The sequence below is a fragment of the Eulemur rufifrons genome, chromosome 25, assembly GCF_041146395.1.
Source record: "Eulemur rufifrons isolate Redbay chromosome 25, OSU_ERuf_1, whole genome shotgun sequence".
Classification (NCBI taxonomy): Eukaryota; Metazoa; Chordata; class Mammalia; order Primates; family Lemuridae; genus Eulemur; species Eulemur rufifrons.
Window position 1 is genome coordinate 9047559 of NC_091007.1, and position 20798 is coordinate 9068356.

Below are 20798 nucleotides of genomic sequence, written 5' to 3' on the forward strand. Positions count from 1 at the left end.
AGGACATTTGGCAATCCAGAGACATTTCTGGTTGTCACAACTAGGGAAGGGGTGCTACTGGCATCTAAAGAGTTGAGGCCAGGGGCATCCCTCCCACAGTAAAGAATTATCTGGCCCGAGGTTGAAAAACCCTGATCTGCATTATTAATATTTTCTCCATAAATTTTTAAAGTTTAGACAACCAACAAAACAACAGATCAATCCCAGATTGGTAGTTTGCCGATTTCTGTGGTGTAAATACTCCCACTGTGATAGTTAATTTTATATGTCAACGTGACTAGCCTACAGGATGCCCAAATAGCTGGCAAAACATTATATCTGGGCGTGTTTGTGAGCGTGTTTTCTGGAAGAGATTACCATTCGAATTGGTAGACCAAGTGAAGAAGGTCTGCTCTCACCAATGTGGGCAGGCACCATCCGATCTGTTGAGGAACAGAATAGAATAAAAAGGCAAATTCTCTCTCTCTTCTTGAACTGGACGTCCACCTTTTACCACCCTTGGACATCAGAGCTCCTGGTTCTCGGGCCTTCGGACTCCAGAACTTATACACTGTCCTCCCCTCACCAGACTTGGACTGAATGACACCACTGGCTCTCTTGACTCTTCAGCTTGCAGATGACAGATTGTGGGACTTCTCAGCTTGTATAATTGTGAGACCCATTCCCATAATCTCCTCTTGTAAATATCCATATATCTTAGTGGTTCTGCTGCTCTGGAGAACCCTAACCAATACAGTCACTGTGGCTGATTTCAAGATACCAATGTGACATCTACAAGCATGGAGTTGGTAAGAGACGTGAGTAGCCACCATCATGTAACATTTCCACCACAAAGATACAACACTCATCAATAACCCCAAGAGCATAAATAATAGTAAAATGTAGTAAAACAATTAGTAATAGGCTCTGTGTATTTATTACCTTTGTTTGTAATATCATTTATTTAATTATACGTACACTTATTTAATTTTAGTAATAGCTATGTTTCACAACTGATGCAAATTCTTGAAAATGTAACAATCAGCTCTTGTGGGTCGGTATGGACCACCCTGGCTCCAGCAAGCCACTAAAATGGCTATCGACCACTCCCAAATTCACATTTTATATATCCCGCATCTTGGAAAGACTGACTCCGTTACAATTCCAGTTTTCTAGAGAAGGGACTCTGATTGTCCCAGACTGGAATAGGTACTGGCTATGGTGTAAACATACAAGGCCATCTTGTAAATGTGCTGGGACCCCAAGGGAGCCTGTTCCCCTCCCATTAGGAAGTTACCAGAAGGAGCCTCACTCTGCGAGGACAGGCATCTTTCATGCCTGTGATAGTGCTGCAGACACACTGCCACATGCTTCCGCCTCCATTCCGACTCTCAAGACTCCATACAGACTGGATTTCCGATTCACCCACTTTCGTCCTCCCCCCACTCTCGAAGATTACAAAATAAAATATGAGATCAGTGGTTCTGGAAGTGTGGTCCCTGGATCAACACCAACCAAATTTTTGGGTCCCACCCGAAACCTACTTGAAAGACAATTTCTGATGATGGGGACCAGCAGTCTTTGTTTCAGAAAGTCTTCCAGCTTATCCTGAGGCATGCTAAGGTATTAAATTATATAGCTTTTCTTTCTTTCTTTCTTTTTTTTTTTTTTTTAAAGCTAACTTCTATCCTTTGGGACAGCAGCAGAATAAATCCAGATGATCCTGATTAAATTTGGCATTTCCTTCTAGTCTCCAGAAATGACAGATAATTTCTTAGGATGAGTTACTTCTACGGAGGAAAATCTCAGCAATCATATATTGATTTTTACCATTTTTTCCTTTTAGAAGATGACTGATTTTTTAATTTCTGTGAATAGTATAGCCTCGCATACACTGTTAAATCATATACATCTTACAAAATTTAACTTTTCATGATCTATTTCTTGATTCTCCAACTAGCTGGTAATCTCTTCTAGGCAGGGACTATGCTTTTGCTTGGGCCACCAAACCTAATGAAGTACAGACTTCATATATAAGATATTTAAATATTGGATTGAATAATTATGAAAAATTTTCTTTGTTTAATCCTTTGCTTTCTTTTACAGGAATTATTTAAGATTTATCATATATAATTTCCAAAGTAGACATGCTAGAAAACTTGTAAATAATTTAAATAATTAAATAAACAGAAAATGACTGATATCTGGATTTTTCCCCCCCAAATTGTGGGGTTTGTACCAAATTGTAGCATGAAGAAGAAAATAAGAATCACCAGTTATTCTACTGTCCAGATAACAGCTTGATATTTGGGTATGTTTCCTTCCAGTCGTTATCCTATGTTTATATGTTTTTGCTACAAAGCAGAGAATATTCTACTTTTTTGCTAAACATTATATCATGAGCATTCCCATATCAATGAATATTTTTTTAAACGTGGTTTTTAATGGTTCCATGTTATTTGGTGGTATGCATGAACTATAATTTATTTAACCATTCTCCAAACAACATTTGGGTTGTTTCCAATATTTCACTTTTTAAATAACTATTATGATGAAACGGGCCACAGGTGTTTTAAATGAGTATATTTCCTTTTAGAGTCAGGATTGATTGGTTCTTTTGAGTGTTTCTAAACTCTCCTGGTCATCTTTTTTGCCTCTTTTATATTGAAAAGCTTGCTCATCAGTTTGCTTGGTCAAGAACTCCTGTCTATCACTCTTTGATCTCGGGCCTTAATCAGGATTTAATGCACATGTTTACGTAAACATCAAAATCAATGAAAATGAAAATTTAAAAGAAGGCTGTAGCTAGCACCTACTCCCGTTTAGACTGATAGTCTCCCATCTGGCCAGCTGTTCCTTTGTGTTCCCTGGAAATTTCCATTACTGTTACAATCATCTGTCTCAACCCTTTAGGTTTTTTTTGTGTCATAACATTTAATTCCTAAATCAGGAAAATGCTAATAAATTATTATTTTGCTCATTGAATTATAAGTGACCCAGGAAACAGATATCCATGCAAAAGTGCCATCATGTTTAGTTCCAGGACATCTTCTTTGTAAAATATCTTAATCTTTCAAAAGCCCTAAAATTCAGCAAAGCATTTTAGGTAAAAGAGTGAATTAACTTCCTGTCTTGGTTTATTTCTGGCAAAAGGCAGATATCTTTTAGATGAAGTATCACCCCTCACCCCCAAACTTCCTAAATTGAAATGAACAATTCTCTGTGATCTTTTGTTATGATAAACCATCTTACCCGTTATCAATTCACTGAACTGAATGATATTCCTCACCTTTTTGAGTGGGAAAAACCAGCATGTCAAATACTGTTTCATTATAACAACTAAACATTTTTTTTTAAAAAAAGCTTCAATGGCATGGAACCAAAAATAAATGCAAACCGTTTTTAGGGACTTTAAAAAATCTCTGACATAATTTTTTCCCCTCCAATATAATTTTTTTCTTGGGTTGGACTTAAAAAAGAAAAGAAGTTCTGATTACATCTGCAATCACGTCATTGAACATCTTGATTGCTAAACACATGACCAAAAGCACGACTTCAGTTAGCTTGAGGTAAATGCTCAATTATCACCAAGATACATATAAGCAATCTAGAACCGAGTGAGTGGAGACAAATTTACTTCTGAAATGCCTTAAATGGATGTAGCTGTTTAACTTCCCAGGAAATTTAACAGGCTAGCAATGGACACTGCCCTTTCACTATGTACTTATGAACTAGTGTTATTATGTAGGTTTTTCTCACTCTCTGGTACATTAATTTTTGCAAAGCAACTTCAGAAATCCTGATGTGAACTTCTAAATATAATAAGTAAGGATCTTGACTTAATTGGGGTGTTCTACGAGGAGGCTTTTGGGCCTGAACTAGCAGATGCAAGCGGGTAGAGTAAGAATAAAAAATGCAACACACTGACCTCAACGCGATTCAGAACACTTGGGTTTCAATCCGCGTTCACGTGTTCCTCTCAGCGGGGGATACCACAGGCGCGCTACCGGAGGGCGCCGCCAGGGGGCAGCCACGCGCAGCCGCTCCGCCAACAACAGGCGCCAGGGAGCGCTTTCTTTCCTCCTCTCTCGCTGACCTCAGCTTCCGCCGGAAGCAGCCCCAGCCAGTTGTTGTTTGGTGTTGCGGCTTCCCTGTACTGCCTGCGGTGGGTTCTCGGCGGCTGGCCGGGTGAGGCTGGGTCTGAGGAGCCGGAGAGGGAAACTCGACCTTAAACCCGGGCAGCGAGATGGACATTCTGAAGTCAGAGATCCTTCGGAAGCGGCAGCTGGTGGAGGACAGGAACCTGTTGGTGGTGAGTACCGCTGTGGCCGTGGGGGTTGGGGATCGAAGAGCGTGTGTGTGGGCGGGTATGTGTGTACATGTCTGTGTGTCGGGGTGTTGGGGGTGATGGTACTGAAAAGATTTGGGGCGGGGATGGGGCTGAGCGAGAGCCCGGCCACCATACCCGGGAGGCCTCCGCCCTCCCCCCAGGTCCACCCCTTGGCTCCTCACTCAGGAGCCTTAGGGATGGAAGTGTGGGAATTGCAGGAAAACCCAAGGCTTTGGCTATTTCCCCTCTCCCGACTGCCCTTATTCCCCTCGCCTTTTGCCCCATCCCTACTCCGTCTGTCGGTATTTTGCCGGCGTTCCCCACTTGGCGTGATTCACTTCTGTGGTCTCACTGAGCGTTTGTGCCCAGCTGAAACACGGAGGAAGGGCAGTCTCAGAACTCTCCCTTAAAAGTGCCTTCCTAGTGGTAAATCCCAATGTGTTTTTCTCTTCCCCCTTCTTCCCTATTGTCCAACACATACAAAGTCCATAGGTCAGCTCTTCATTGATGGGAAGGCTAAGACTCTTTCGGAGAGGTACTGAAAAGGAGTTACGTGATTTGGGAACTTCCTTAAGTTGGTTTCCATTGCTGTATTGGATAACAACAGACCACTGGCTCTCAAAACTTTTGGTCTCAGGAGCCCTTCACACTCTTAAGAGTTACTGGGGATCCCAAAGGACTTATTTTGTGTGTGTTATTTCTATCGATATTTACCATGTTAGAAGTTAAAACTGAGAAACTTTAAAAATATATATTCATCGATCATTTGGATAATATTGGTTCACCGAGTTATGCAGACCTCCCAACTGTTGACACATTTCATTACACAATTTAAAAAATCACTTTATTTAATATCCAGTGACCCTCTCGAGAAACTTCTTTGCCCTTGGGGAAACCAGCAAGCGCATGGTGACAGGTGTAAGCCCTTTACTCTTAACGTTCACTTGAAAGCTGGCATTTTATCATGGGCAACAAATACTCTCAGTTGTTTTTCTGAAGTGATCATCTCACTTTGGTCAGTTTGGGAAGTTGTCTGCCAAATACCAACGTCTGAAAAACCATAGTTTGTCTGGTATTCTAACACATAAAATGATAGTCCATGAAAAACAGGTAGTTGCATTTGCAACGCAGTTGCATAATTGGTTTTCCTCCAGACAGCCATCATACTTAGGCATAAACGACAAGTGCTTTATGCATCCTTCCTGTTTTGTCACGCAGGATATTAAAAAGATGTAGTCAAGGACCCAGACTTAATAAAATTAATAATTTTACCACTTCATCAAGGAGATGACGTGAAACTGGCTCCCTCTGAATGCAGTGACATAAGCCAGGACTACATATGATTCTATCATGTGTTTTAGTGTTTAAGTCCATTTAAAAAAAAAAAAAAATACACTGCGTGGGCATCAGGAAATGATTTCCCCCACCTTCTCTGTAGCTGGAAAACACTTGTCTATGTGGTGCTGTTGTTCCAGAACAGCTGTCTCATCTTTTGCCATTTCAAGTGGTACCTCAGCTTTTTATGGTTAATCTGTGATTGTTGCAATCAAATGCTTAACTGGTGAGTGCCTCTTTGTCAAACTGAGGAGAAACTACTAAAATATTCTCCTCTCACCTGTCCTAAAATGTCGTAGTGGTATAACTACCCTGAGGTAAGTGTGGCGTCTGCATTGCCAGACTACCAGTGCTTTCGAGCCCGGTATTGTTTAAGCCTCATTTATGTGGAAAACCAGGCTGCTCTAGGAACTCAGTGGAGAGTAGTTAGTAGGTTTACTAGTTGTAGTTCTAAGGATGAGCTTTGTGTAAAATTTTAGCTTTTTTTCCTTCAGTATTTATTGAATGTTTCCTACATGCAAGGTACTATGCAGTGCCTCAGAGGATTAAAAATGCTTGGTCCTTTTCTTAAGGAACATGCCTTCAGTTTTACAGAGAAAATAGAAACCAACGGGCAGGAAATGCCTCAAGTTTTTCCTTGTTAAAATGGATGAGGTTTCAGTTATATCTTGGGTCAAACATTCCATCTGTGTTTTGGGTCACAACTCATCTTTTTAAGCATCATCAGGGACCTTAATATCAGTTATTCCCTTTGTCTCTGTGTCTGCAGTCTCTCTACTGGCTTACCTCCATCAGCACTGAAACATGCAGATGTCTCCCGTCTCTAAAAAGACACATATACTGTTCTTTTTCTTTATAGCCAGCTGCTTAAAATAAATTGTAATTCCCACTCACTCCTTAACCTGAGGCAGTCTGGTTTGTGCCTCCATCATTATACCGAATCTGCTCTAATCAGGGAAGCTAGTGACCTCCATGTTTTATTAACCCACCTGACAGCATTTGTCATTGTTGACTGGTCATCTTCTTTCGCTCTTCCCTTGTCATGTTTTATACCACAGCTTCCTCTTTTTCCTTCTGCTTCTCAGGCTACTTATTCTTGATCTCCCTTATGGGCTGGTGGGTTTTATTTTGGTCCCTAAATTGTTGGTTTTTCTTAAAGTTCAAGCCCAACCATTTTCCCCTCACACTGAGTATTCTCTTTTGCAAATCTTGTACTCACCTCTGTGATTTTAGTTACCATTTGTATTGGGGGATTTATTAAGAAAGAGGCATTGGATAGACTTCCCAGTATCCATCAGTTCCTTGAAATTTTATTTAAAATTTAAATTTAAAATTTAGCGTGTGTGTGTGTATATGACCCTCTTCCCCTCCCCCTGTTTATGATGTTATTGGAGGGGTCTTTGACTCAGAAAGGTCAAGAACTAGTCATTTCTGTGCTGGTGACTCCAATTCTCTGTGTCATCACCCCTCACACTGTGTTCCAGCTCTACAGAACCTTTTTCATTTTTTCAGTTCTTTGAACCTGCCTTTTTTCACACTTATTTATCCCTTTACGTGGAACAGTCTTCTGTAATCCTTTCCAGTTCCTTTCTTTCAGCAGTAGTCAGCAAGGATCTTTTGAAAGTTTTTTTTATGATTGTGAAAAAACAATGTTGTAGGGAGTTTGTTGCCATGTTAATACCATATTTTGACATCTGCAAGGTAGATTTTTTCCCCTCAACGTTTTACTATGAAAATTTTCAAACTTACCAAAAACTTAAAAGAATTATACAGTGCACACCCATATATGCCTTTCACCTAGATTCTATAATTAAACCTGCAATTAACATTTTACTGTATTTGCTTTATCCTGTGACTCTCCATCTGTTCATTCTTCTGTCCGTTCATCAAGCCGTCTAGCAATGCACAAACTACATTTACCCGAGAATAGTTATACCAGGCAGGGCATTTTAGGACAGGTGTTAGGAGGATATTGACTATTTTGATGATCACAGATTAACTGTAAAAGGCTGGGATACCATTTGAAATCACCACAGATGAGGCAGTTCTTTAGGAATAGCAGTACCACAGAGACAGGTGTTTTTCAGCTGCAGATAGGGTAATGAAAACAATTTGCTGATCTTTATGCACTTCAGATCACATTGTAGACATCAGTACACTTACCTCTAAACAATTTGGCATACATACCATTAACTAGAATCAATGTTTGCTTATATTTCTTTTTGTGTATATGCACAAATTTGCATACAAAGACATGCAAAAATCTTAAGTGTACTGTTCAATGAGTTTTGATAAGTGCATACATAACCCAAGTAAACCCAATCTATTTTAAGATACATAATAATTACCTTCATCCCACCTTTGAGTCATTTCCTGCCCGTCTGCTTCAGAAGTAACACTATTCTGATTTCTTTCCACTCAATTTTGCCTGCTCTAGAACTGCACATACATGGGATCATACTGTGTGCTCTTTCAGGTGGAGCTTCATTTGATCAGAATGATGTTTTGATGCTACTGCATGTATTTGTTGTTCATCCTTTCTTTGAGCAGTATTCTGTTGTATGAATATACCCAGTTTGTTTATCTTTCTTCCTACATATCGGTCCTATCTGAGAGGATACCACTATGTATTTGCCGGCTTATTTGAAATATAACAGTTACATTCTACATAGTCAAAAGGAACAATTTTGGAAGCTGAAATAACATTTTGGGAGTGAAGAACTGTAGCTTGGAAGCCTAGGTCAATACAACGGATTTGAAGACCAGTTTTTGTACTAGCTGTTACTCATCCCCTTACTAAGTCCTGGAAATGTTACCTAATTCTTGGCTTTTTCTCCTCTAAAAGAAGATTAATACTATTTGTCTTCACCATTCTTAGGGTAATTTTGATGTTCATGTAATACCATCAGTTCTTTACCCCTGGTAATATCATCATCTTTATATCTGTAAAACTGTGTTTGGAGTATGGTAGAGAAGTCCAGAAATGTTTATTGCATTAATGAATGAACTTTTAGAAAAACTTTATTCTGGAAGTTTTAAGCAACACAAAAATAGAGAAAGTTGTATCATGAACTTGTATACTCTTCCGCTAAGACATAACTGTAGAAAATGATATGTTCTTATATAACGAAAATATGATCAGACCCAAGAAAAGTAACATTAGTTCCTTAATCTCATGAGATATGCCTCTCACATTCACATGTTTCCCCATTGAATGAAAATATATAGATAAATATGTTTTTACAGTTGGTTTTTCAAATCAGATTCACACAAAGTCTGCTCATTGCAGTTGATTATTATGGCTCTTGGTTTCTTTTAATTGAGGACATTTTCATTTCTCCAACACCCCCTTTTTTTCCTCCCTTGTCATTTACTTGTTAGAGAAATGGGGCTAGTTTTGTAAAATGTACCAGATTTATCTGATTGCTTCCTAGCATTGCCATTTAGCTAATTCCTCTGTTTCCTACATTTAACAAGAGTACTTCTTCGATGATGCCGTGCACTTCCTATGGTATAACATAGGTGGTGCTTAATCTTTTACTGATGCCAAGCTTGGTCAGTGGGTTCAAATGTTGGTAGCCTGATATTTCCTTTGTCACCATTAGCCTTTCTCATAATGGTTTTAGCATCTGTTGATGATCGTTGCCTGAATGAATGAGCTTTGAAACTATGAGGTGCTAAGTACAGGTGTGGAGGTATTATTGAGATACTATTAATATAATATAATTAGTATTAATAAAGTAGGGCAATATCTTTATTTGAGTAAAGTCAACAGTGAAATAATATCCAAGAGGCAGACCTGCAGATAATAACAAGCCTTCAAATTAGGGACTGTAGATTTAACAATGAGGATAATTTTATATACAGGATTTAGAGCTTGTCTCTTTACATCAAATCATATTAAAACAAGTACCTATAAACCATCTTTTTAATCAAAAAGATTCACCAAGACCATTCTATATCTAGATTATTTTAAGAATTGAATGATGTAATAAGATTCCAGATGACAAAAAAGAATTTAGACATATTCTTGGAGCTTTCTTGGTAAATGAGATTTCAAATGTTGGCTATATATGCCATAATTTTTGTTTGCTTAGGAGAAAATTAAAGTATACCATTTTATGTGTTTCATAATGAATCCATTTGAAGAAATTATCTTTGAACTCAAACATTAGGAAATTAAATCCAAACACCATGAACATTTGGAAGGCATTTTAGTTTCTTCTCTTTGCTGTTGGACATGCTTACTAAAATAATACTGCAAGAAACATACTTCAGTATTCATCACAGATCAGTACCCAGACCCATGGTGGAGGAGGGGTGGCGTGTTTGGGGAATGAATGTATTATTCGTCTCTGGAACAACAACAAAAAATAATAATAATTATCAAATTCTGGAAAAATCTAAGAGTATTTTCAAAAAGTTGCTAAAGGTGCTTGTTGACTATGGGACATGAAATTTTTCCCAAGGATACATTATTAACTTACTTTTTTCCTTTAATAGGAAAATAAAAAATATTTCAAGCGTAGTGAACTTGCAAAAAAAGAAGAGGAAGCATATTTTGAAAGATGTGGCTACAAGGTATGAATGCCTGTTTTTATGTTAAATTGTGTATTTCTGAGTTTAAATTTATACAGCTGTTGTTAAATGACAAAATCATTGATCTTTGTTCAATTTATCGATGTTATACATTAGCCTATAAATGAGAAGCCATCTGGAGAGGTATGAGTTTTGGTTTTTGCTTTTTTTTTAATCTTGAATTTAGGAAAATACATGCATGACTTTTGGCTTGGAATGGTTTGGCTTTTTGTGGACAGCATGAAGTGGCTTGAGATCAAAGCTTGAAGTTTTTAAAAAAAATTAAATCTTGGATCTGAGACTACCTTATTTCCTCCTCCACCACCACTGCTCTCCCTCACCTCTCCCAATAAAACAGTCAATTTGAAAGAGTTCAAACACTATTCGTTCAGCAGCAGTGATATTAGTAGTGGTATTTCCCCTGCTTTCTCCTGAATATTTTAAGCCGTTGATTTTATGTTTGCATTGTTAATAATTCCTTTTGGGCCCTAAGTACCTCTGCCTGAAATATAGCACCATATACATTTATATGCTTTTGTTGTTATAAGGTATCACATTTCAAACATTCTTTAGTCTATTGGATAGAAAATGTAATTTTGAAATATTTTTAGAAACAAATGAGTTATCTGGAAGGCATGGCTTGTATATTTTAGGAGCATGACTGAAATTATCTTTGAAATTACTTAGTTAATAATATATTGGGGTTTTTATTGGGAGGGGTTACAGGTTATGAGGTGGAGAAGTTATGTTTAAATTATTTTAAAATACCTACTGTACCTAGTACAATCATTTTTAACTCAAAGTTAAGAGGTTCTATTGAGATAGTTTTGTCAACTCACACATTTGAAATCAACTTTTTGCTTGTGAAACGTTAACGTACAATAATACTCTTGTGCATGTAATGGGGAAAGTTCTGGAAGTGAATTTATCTGGCATAACATCTTTAAAAGGATGCATGAGGAATGCAAATGGTATGTATATGCATTTGGTTTTATTTTGTAGTGTTGGGAGAGGGCAAGTAGTAAAGAAAAATGTAGTTATATTTCTGATAGGTTTTTAAAATACAAAAAGTTTCTATTTCTGTTTTGATAATTTTCCATAAAGAGATTTGTTTTATTTGGTTCTATTTTAGGAAATGAAAATACCTTTTATGTAAATAACCATTGAGTAGATAGAAGAGTTCTCATTTTTTCCTTGCCCAACGTTGTCTAATTCAAACTTGATCTGGAGTAAGAATCACCTACATAGGTTTAGTCTGCTAGCTTGCTGCACTTCCAGATCCCTAAATTTGAACCTTTTCAACTTTTTGATAAGGTAGGAAGATTGCTTGTAACTTTGAGTCCAGCTGACAGATTATCTTAGATCTTTTCCCCAGAGCTGCTCACTGCCATTATATAATTAAACTTGCTTTTGTGCTGAGATTTTTTGAGAAATACCCGTTTCTGTGCTAAAAAAGTAAGCACAGGTTTTCTTTATAAAGATGTTTTAAATATTTTCTTCTTGATAGTAATAGCAATATAGTATGCATTACTTTTATTCCTTTACAGAAACTAGCTACCATTTTTTAAGGCTTGATGCTGATTTGGTCTATGACAATATGAAAATTTAGGTTTTTTATACTTCAGTTTTACCTCAGTATCAATTAGTTACAATAAACATAACCTTTAACCATAAACTACAGAATCACGAGTTAGATGATTTTCACCATGTAGCCTTTCTTAATTGAATTTGAGTTTTTTCCTTAATGTTGATCATCTTCAATGTTCTTTTGGTCTTACTCCTTTCAGCATTTTAGATTTATCTTATAGTCAGGTGGGAAACCACGTTTCAGTATCTGTTCACAGATTACAATGGGACTTACAAATTGCTGAGCTCAGTTTTCCTAAACTTTGACTTGGGCAGAAAATTTGAGAAAATATGTGAAGAGATTTTTTTTTTCCCTGCAGGTTCTTATAAACAAGAGAGTCCACTCTTTCTTTGGGCGGCATGAGTAGGGGGGTGCTTTTTTTTTTTTATAATTTTTCTACAAGGGTTTTAGCTCAGTTTGTGGGCTGGTTCTGTATAGCACTGAATTTTTCTGTATGTCCAACAGTGATTTCTGTGCATTTGGAATAATTAATAACCTTTTGAAAAGCAGGATGGGAAAAAGCTAGCATGTGAAGTTTCACAGGTTTCTGTTGGAAAGCAGTTCTTTAGTCTCCGTTTTGAAGCTGAGCAAGAATGTAAGACTCTGTAAGACGATTTTCTTAAAAGAGACGAAGCAAGTTGGTTGTTTTTAAGAAAAAAGTGCAATTCTTTAGAATCTGGGGAGAAAGTGAATGCAGATTTTAGCCGTATTAAATTTTGATTTTAGAAACCATGATAGTCATGCCACTTTTTAAATAGCAAGAATGCCATCTCCTGTGTGCATGCTCTTTACTTGTGATGTCCCTGAAACAGGTACGTTTGATAAGCTCTTAAAAGCATGTACATTTACTGTGAGCTCTTTCCTCAGAGGAACATTAGGAAACCTTCAATATTTAAAATATGTTTAATTTTCATGAAAAGCTAAGGTAATGGAATGATAAATATTAACTGTGTTTTAAAAGCTGAATTTCATTTCTCTTGGCTACTAATATAGATACAGCCAAAAGAAGAGGAACAGAAACCATTAACTTCATCGAATCCAGTATTAGAACTCGAACTGGCAGAAGAAAAATTACCCATGACCCTTTCTAGGCAAGAGGTAAGTTTATATATGAGTGTTTCATGAAAAAAAAAAAAGGAAAATATCCACAGTGTTTACATTTATCTCCATTTCTTTCCAATAAGTTAAATGTCATTATTTCTCATATCAGATGATTTACTGACCTAAAAATACTGTGCAGCTAGATGGTTTTCCTCATGAAGTTCTAAATTAATCTGTGCTTTTCTTAATAGTATTACGTTTTCATAGAGTATATCCTTGTAAACTTTAAAAAATAAACATGAATATACTAGATAAATATTAAGTGTATATATTCTAAATAATTATATGTAAATTATCTGTCTAAATTATTTTAAATAGTATATTATTTTGTAACCTGCTTTTCTCTCCCTTATTTAATAGTAAATCTTTCCAGATAAAAATATAGAGATCTACATAATTTTTAATGACTGAGTAATTTCCCATTGTTTGCACCACAGTATTTTAAAAATCATTTCTTTATTAGTAGTTATTTGGATTGCTTCAGCATATCCCTCTTATAAATAGTACTAAGACGAACATCCTTGTATAGACATCATTGAGTGCATAATAATGTATGATTATTTCTCTTGGAAAAATTTGGAAATGTGTGATTTTTAGGGCAGACTATATATTTTTGAGACTTTTGATACATATTACCAAATGGCTCTGTAGATATTAGACATGTACCAGTTTATACTTCCACTTGTAGTTTGTCCGTACCCTGCTCAGTATCAATTATGATTTTACTTAAAACCAGATTTCAAGATTTTCATGTGATACTAAGAATTCAAACGTATACAGAAGGGTATAAAACAAAAATGTCTTCCCTTCCTCCTGTCTTCTGCCCCCACCTCCAATCACTTCTCAGCCCTTCTGCTATCTAGAGTCATTGACTTAGCATCAGTGTGCGAGTGTATACTTTTACCCTCCTTGCACACAGAGATGATACGCATTTGTATGTTGGTCTTTTCACTTAAAATACATTTCGAAGATCATTTTATATTTGGGGTGTGTGTGTATATAGATGAAAATTTTAACAGTAAATATAACTAGTAACTATAAGAAAAACTAGGCAAGTTACCTAGTCTATTTCCTGAATGCCTTGTGTATGAATGAAGATAATAATAGGGTCTACCTCATGAGATTTTTATGATTAAATGAGGTAATACATGACGAGAACAGTACTTATTAGTAAGTACTCAATAAATTTAGATGTTGTTTTTAATGGTACTGTAATTTGTTAGCCTTTTACTGATGGATATTTAGGTTACTTTCAGTTGTTTGCTGTTATACACAATGCTAAAGTGCACATCCTTATGCATACCTCTTGATACATTTGTATGAGTTTATCAGTAGGATAACTCCCTAGAAAAGGAGTGTCTGGTCAAAGAGTGTCTATTTAATTTTTGATAGTATGTCAAATTGTCCTACAAAGAAGCTGTGCCAATTCCCATAAATTTGTAAGAGTTCTGGTTTCCTAGCAACTCTGTCAAGTTTTTATTTTAAAATGTTTTAGCCTTTGCCAATCGGAATGCAGTCTTACCATTACTTTAAATTTTTGACAGACTGGTCAGTGAAAAAAGTATCTTGTTTTAACTTGAAACTTTCTGTTAATCATTATTAAAATTGAACATGTTTTTATGTGTTCCATGGCCACTAATGTCTCCTTTTGTGGAATTGCTATTTTTATATCATGAAATTGGTCTTATTGATTTGTAAGTCAACGTGTTTATATATTAAAGGTGTTAACCTATTTTCATAAGTGTATATGTGTCAGATGTACATATAGTGCATATTTTTTTATCAGTCTTACATTTGTTTTTTGCCCTGCAGAAGTTCTAATTTTTATGTGATCATGTCAAACCGTTTTTCATTATATTTTTTCCTTAGGTATCATTCTTAGAAAGGTTTTTCCCGTCCCTAAGAGTTAAAAAATGATATAATAGTGTTTTCTCCATTACCTTTATGAGCTCATTCTTTATATATAGGTAATATTTTCTTTATATTTTAATTAACTTTGTATTTAAACTGAGCATGTATTAATTTCATAATTACAGAAATATTTAAAATCTCTTGTCATTCACATGTTTTAGAATTCTGTTACTTTATGATTTAGCAAAAAGTTTTGTATATTAGAATTTGCTTTATATTTTTGAACATTGAAAAGTTTGGATTAAAAGGCAAAGTACTTTTAAGAAGTTGGTCTTTTTGTAAGCTCCAATATTTTTAAATCGTTGACTAATATTACATGTCAAACACTGAACAAAATGTGGGGAAGATGCGGTTCCTGCCTTCACGCAGGGAGCTTCTATTGAAATGGTAAAAGAGGACTCAGAGGCTTAAGTTATTTCGCTGGTATCCTTTTTGTTCTCTGTGGCACATTTTTTTAATCTCAGTTTCTTTATTTAAAAAATTAGAATAATAGAATTCTTGCACTAAAAGGAATTTTGAGGTCAGATCGTTTATCCTCTTGCTATAGGCAAAACCACTCTTACAGAATCCCAGATAGATGAGAATTAGCTGTTTATACTATTATATATTTAGAATGTATTTCTGATATCAAAAAAAAAAATTACATGATCCATATAACTTGGCCTAAGTTATTTTAGCCCCTAATTTTAAGGGATGTTTTAAAGTGGTAACTAGCTCAAATTCCCTTTTTTTCTGGTTAGGTTCTTGTCATCTTTGATTGGCCCTGACTCAGTCAATCATCTTTAATCTTTGTGCACCCTCAGCAGTCTGTCCCTGTTGTGTTACCTCTCTAGTGTCAGTAGGGCTAAATGTAAGTGATAGAAGTATGATGTCTAGGTGAAAAGATTATATGTTTTGTGCTTCTTACGGATTGACACGTTTGCAGTATTTTTTAGTTCTGCATACCACATTTTTACGCTGGCCATTACACAAAAGGAAACTTTCAGAGGAATGGTGACTGACTCTGGAAACCATCACGTGAAAATTAGGGCAAGGATATTTGGAATACTTAGCCTGAAGAGAAGAATTAGTAGAGACACTTTAAAAAAGCCCATTGAAAACAGATCTAATTTTAGAACAAGATTGAATATTCTTTGCAGTTTCATAAAGTAGAACTAGGATAAATGGGTAGAAGTTTGAGGGAAGTGGATTTCAGTTTTGAGAAGCAAAATGTATCTGTCAAAAATGGGATGGGATGTTTCATGAAGAGAGATGATTCCTGTCACTTGTCAGACACAAAATCTGACAAGGACGTTTTTGAGGTCATTTCTGCATTTGATTGGAAATAGCACTAGATGACCCCTTAAATTTCTAGTTCAATCTCAAACTTCTGTTAACCCAGTGGGAACCCAATGGTTTCTACTTATTTTATGCTCTCAGATAAAGTTCTTGGTGTTTTTTGTTACTTTTAAAAATTTGGATCAACCTTTTCTTAATTATATTTGCTGTTTTTTTCTCCTTCCTTTCATTTTTTTAAGTGATGGTATTTTACTCTGTTGCGCATGGAGTGTAGTGGCAAGATCATAGCTCACTGCAGCCTCGAACTCCTGGGCTCAAGCAATCCTGCTGCCTCAGTCTCCTGAGTAGTTGGGACTACAAGCATATGCCATCATGCCCAGCTAATTTTTTCTTGTTTTTTTGTAGGGACAGGGTCTCAGTTTGTTGCCTTGGCTGGTCTTAGAACTTCTGGCATCAAGCCATGGGCTTGATCCTCCTGCCTTGACCTCCCAAAGTGCTGGGATTGCAGGCATGAGCCACTGCCCTCTGGTGGCAGGCATCTACATTTCAAAACACATGTTTGGTCACTTAAAATATGTTAACATAAGGGATTACTATTGTCTTTTGATTTTTTGAAAGAAGGCTAAGAGCAATTATAATTATGTAAAATGAGGACCAAAAGGTCATCACCCTGGTTGGTTGGTTTGTTTGTTTTTTGCAAAAAGTAATTTTTTTTTGTCTTACAGAAAAAGGGATGGTTTATATTAGGGGTTTGCTTTAGATTTGAATTGTAGATTCATAGATGGACTACTTTCTAGGAGGTATTTGGTCGTAAATTAACAGTGACATTTGAGTCAAAATATTAATAGATTTTTAACTAAAGTACTTGATTTTCTCTTTCATTCGTAGACATCTTTGTTTAACATAATTGAAATGATGAAAATATTTGAAGGATTTTATATTGCACTCAGAAACACGTTGGGATAATTAAGTTCGTTTTATTAAACCCAGGTTTCAGTTTTAAGGTAAAAACTATGCAGATTGTTTTGAGAGCTTAATTGTTTTTTTCTGTCAAAAGTTAAATAATTTACCGGGCATTTGTTTCACTTTATAGGTTATCAGAAGATTGAGAGAAAGAGGAGAACCAATCAGACTATTTGGAGAAACTGATTATGATGCTTTTCAACGTTTAAGAAAAATAGAGATCCTCACACCAGAAGTTAACAAGGTAAGAACAAATCAGAAAAATGCTAGAAAAATACCACTTTATCACATAAAGTAGAATGGAGTCTGACTGATTGCATTATCACAGGTGTAAATGGAAAGATGACTACTGCTAATGTAAATTTTCATTAATTTTTTAAAAAGCACATATCTTAAGCATACAGTTTGGTACATTTTGATAAACACATATAAGCATGTAACCACTAGCCATATAAAGGTATGGAACATTTTCATCACCCAAGAAAGTTCCCCATTACCCCTTTCTTAGCCAGTCCCCACAGCCCTCCTCCTCCACTCTTGGGCAGGCACCTTTTGGATTCTATCATCACAGATTAAATTTTGCTTGCTCTAGTATTTCATATGGATAGATTCATAGAGGTACATGTCTGGCTTCTTTTTTCTCAACATAACAGCTTTTAGATTCATCTGTGTCATTGTGGGTATCACTAGTTTCCTTTTCATTTCCCAGGGATTTTCAATTGTATGACTATGTCACAGTTTGTGTCCAGCTTTGGGTTATTAGGAATAAAACTGCTGTGAAGATTCTTACACAAATCTTTTTTTTTCTTGGGGAAAATGTTTATAACTCTTGGAGAGATACCTAGAAGTAGAATTGCTGAATAATAAAAGTGTATATATGCTTAACTTCATGAGAAATGTTAGACATTTTCAAATATCAGAGTTTGGTATTGTTAGTCTCTTTAATTTTAACCATTCTATTGTATGTGCACTAGTATCTCATTGTGGCTTTATTCACATTTCCCTGATGACTAAAGATGATAAGCATCTTTTTGTAGACTTATCTTCTTTGTGCAGTGTCTGTTAAAGTCTTGTGTTCATTTTTTAATTGGATTGTTTGTCTTTTTGTTAAGGAATTGTAGTTCTTCATATATTTTGGAGGATAAGTCCTTTGTCAGATACACAGTTGTGTTTTGTGACTATTTTCTCCTTAATGTATGGTTCATCTATTCTCTTAATGGAGTCTTTTACTGAGTAGAAGTTTTAAATTTTGATGAAGTCCAGTGTATCAATTTTACCTTTTATGTTACTGCTTTTTGTGTCCTGCTTAAGAATCGTTGCCTGTCCCAAGGTCTCAGAGATGTTCTTCTATATTTTTTTTTCTAAAAGCTTTATTAAGTTTTTGCTTTTACATTTAAAGCTTGAAGGCTCTGACTTGTTTTATGGCTCAGCACAGGATCTATTCCATGGTCTCTTGAAAAGAGTATGTTTTTGCCTTGGTTATGCAGTTCAACAAATGTCAGTTATGACAGTGTTGTTTAGATCTTCTGTGGCTTTACTTTTTATTTCCTTACTCTGTCAATTGCTGAGAGACAGGTGTAGTTATCTATGGTTATGTAATAGACCACCCCAAAGCTTAGTAGTATAAAAGGATTTATTATTATAAAATCTTTTTTGACTATCTGTGACTGTAACAAACCACCCTGAAACCTGGTAGCTTAAGATAATTTATTAATATCTTTCACAGTTCTGTGGTTTGATTGGGCTGGAATGGGCAGGTTTTTGCTTGGGGTCTTTCATGTGATTGCAGCCTGGTGAAGGCTGTGGCCGAAGTCATCTGAAGCCTCACTTGGACTGATCTTCTAGGCTGGTGTCTTTGCTTGGCATCTCAGTTGGAATGGCAGGGATACCCAAGCTGGCCAGGCCCCGCTCCTTCCACGTGCTGTTTGCTAGCTTGGAATTTCTCACTGCTTTCCTTATTCATTGCAAAACCCCTTTCCTGCTTCACTGCTCAGCGTTGCCATCCCAGCCCCACAACCTTCACAGTTGCCTGAGCACGTTCTGTCCTCTGTGTCTGCAGTGATGATTTTTCCTATGCCTGCTGTATTCCTCTCTTATATGCCTTGGTTGAAATCTTGTCCTTATGCTTTCAGACACAGTTCAAATATGTCTCTTCTCTGAACCTGTCCTTGGTCCCATTTGGAGTTAATTGCTTCCTTCTCAGTGCTCCTACAATTACACTTTTGTTAGTGCACTTGCTATGTTTCATTAATATTAGAGCACGTGCATATGTATCTCTTCCTGTTGGGCAAGGGCTGTTTTACTTTTATATGCCAAGTTTAGTGCCTTGCATATGGAGGTTTTTAGGAAAGCACAGGAGCTTAAGGTCTGGATCACATTTCTGGATTATTAATTATGTGACTGTGCCTTATAATCTTCCTTTGTAAAATAGAGGCAATCATATCTGGCTCACTGGGATTAGGGAGAATTAAATGAGATAACCTTTGGGAACATGTGGCATTATACTTCATACATAGCAGGTACTCAGTGAATGGTAAATTAAGTGTTTTGAGTTGAATGTTTCTCTTCTGTGTTTATGAAAGGACAGTAAACAATGAGCAGATGCTTCAAATATAGTAACATTAGGACTTAACATTTATTGAATGCTTACTGTGCTCCAGTGACTGTTCAAAACGCACTATACATTTATGAATTTATTTAAATAACTTGATGTTTGTAAGGCTCTGGAACAGTCCCAGTACATAGAAAGTGTTAAATAAAATAAAAAATAAAATCCTCATGACAGCCTTCATGGTAGATAGTATTATTATTCCCATTTTATAGGTGAGGCAGCAGGCATACAGGGGTTAAGTAAGCCACCCAAGAGCTGGTAAGTGGCAAGGATTTGAGCCCAGGTTGCTGCTCTCAACCACTGCCCTGTGGCCATCTCATGGCCATGGTGCCCTGGCTCTCAAACCTTGCAGCTGATTCCCACTCATGTTTAGGAAGCTGAGGCTTCCATTTTTTGAGTGGTCATAAACTGGACATGCCTGAAACATGGCATTTGCTAGTTTGTTAGAAGCATAGCTGAAGCCTGGGATATAGATGAGACACCAGTTTTATTCCATTGACATTTCTGAATGTTTTGGGGTGTTCAGAGTAGTTGAAATGAGGTTAGACATTGTCAGGGAACTGGGAACATGGGTTGGGGACTCTGATGGAGACCTGGCCACCTTCATTAATCCTCATTAGGAAATTATGGCATTTATGAAGATTCTCATTGGGAATTGTCATTCACGTCTATTTTATTTTTCCCATTACCAGACTTGCCATTGTGCAAACATTCTTGGACAGTAATTTTAGTTGTAAAATAATGGATGTCATTTGAGTCTCTAGTTTTGCCAAGGTCTTAACTGCTTGTGGAGAAAAAAATGAATTGTGTATTGTTGATGAGAAATCACAGGTGAAACAGCAATCAAATGTCCTTTTCCACCTTTCTCAGGGATTGAGGAATGACCTGAAAGCAGCTTTGGATAAGATTGACCAGCAGTACCTCAATGAGATCGTGGGCGGGCAGGAGCCTGGAGAGGAAGACACACAGAATGATTTGAAAGTGCATGAAGAAAACACGACCATCGAAGAGTTAGAGGTAATCTCTGTGCCCAGCCCAGTCCCCTCCCTCCCCACCCCTTTTCCTCTGGAGCAGGTGGGTGAGTG

The 20798-nt window shown here is 36.6% G+C and overlaps 1 protein-coding gene across 9 annotated transcripts in view; it reads left to right on the plus strand.

The window, feature by feature from the left end:
* Positions 1 to 4104: 4104 nt before the first annotated feature.
* PRPF18 (pre-mRNA processing factor 18) overlaps positions 4105 to 20798 on the plus strand; it is a 44486-nt gene continuing 27792 nt past the window's right edge. For 6 of the 9 annotated variants that reach the window (XR_011231494.1, XM_069458990.1, XM_069458989.1 and 3 more), the window contains exons 1-5: positions 4105 to 4291; positions 10148 to 10225; positions 12843 to 12947; positions 17233 to 17346; positions 20584 to 20730. Coding sequence is in view for 8 of the 9 variants with exons in the window: in XM_069458990.1 (XP_069315091.1) it covers positions 4226 to 4291; positions 10148 to 10225; positions 12843 to 12947; positions 17233 to 17346; positions 20584 to 20730 (510 nt within the window). In the remaining variant the exon portion in view is untranslated. Of the gene's footprint in view, positions 4292 to 10147; positions 10226 to 10339; positions 10367 to 12842; positions 12948 to 17232; positions 17347 to 20583; positions 20731 to 20798 lie in introns of all 9 variants that reach the window. The other 3 variants (XM_069458988.1, XM_069458992.1, XM_069458996.1) reach the window with 2 other exon arrangements.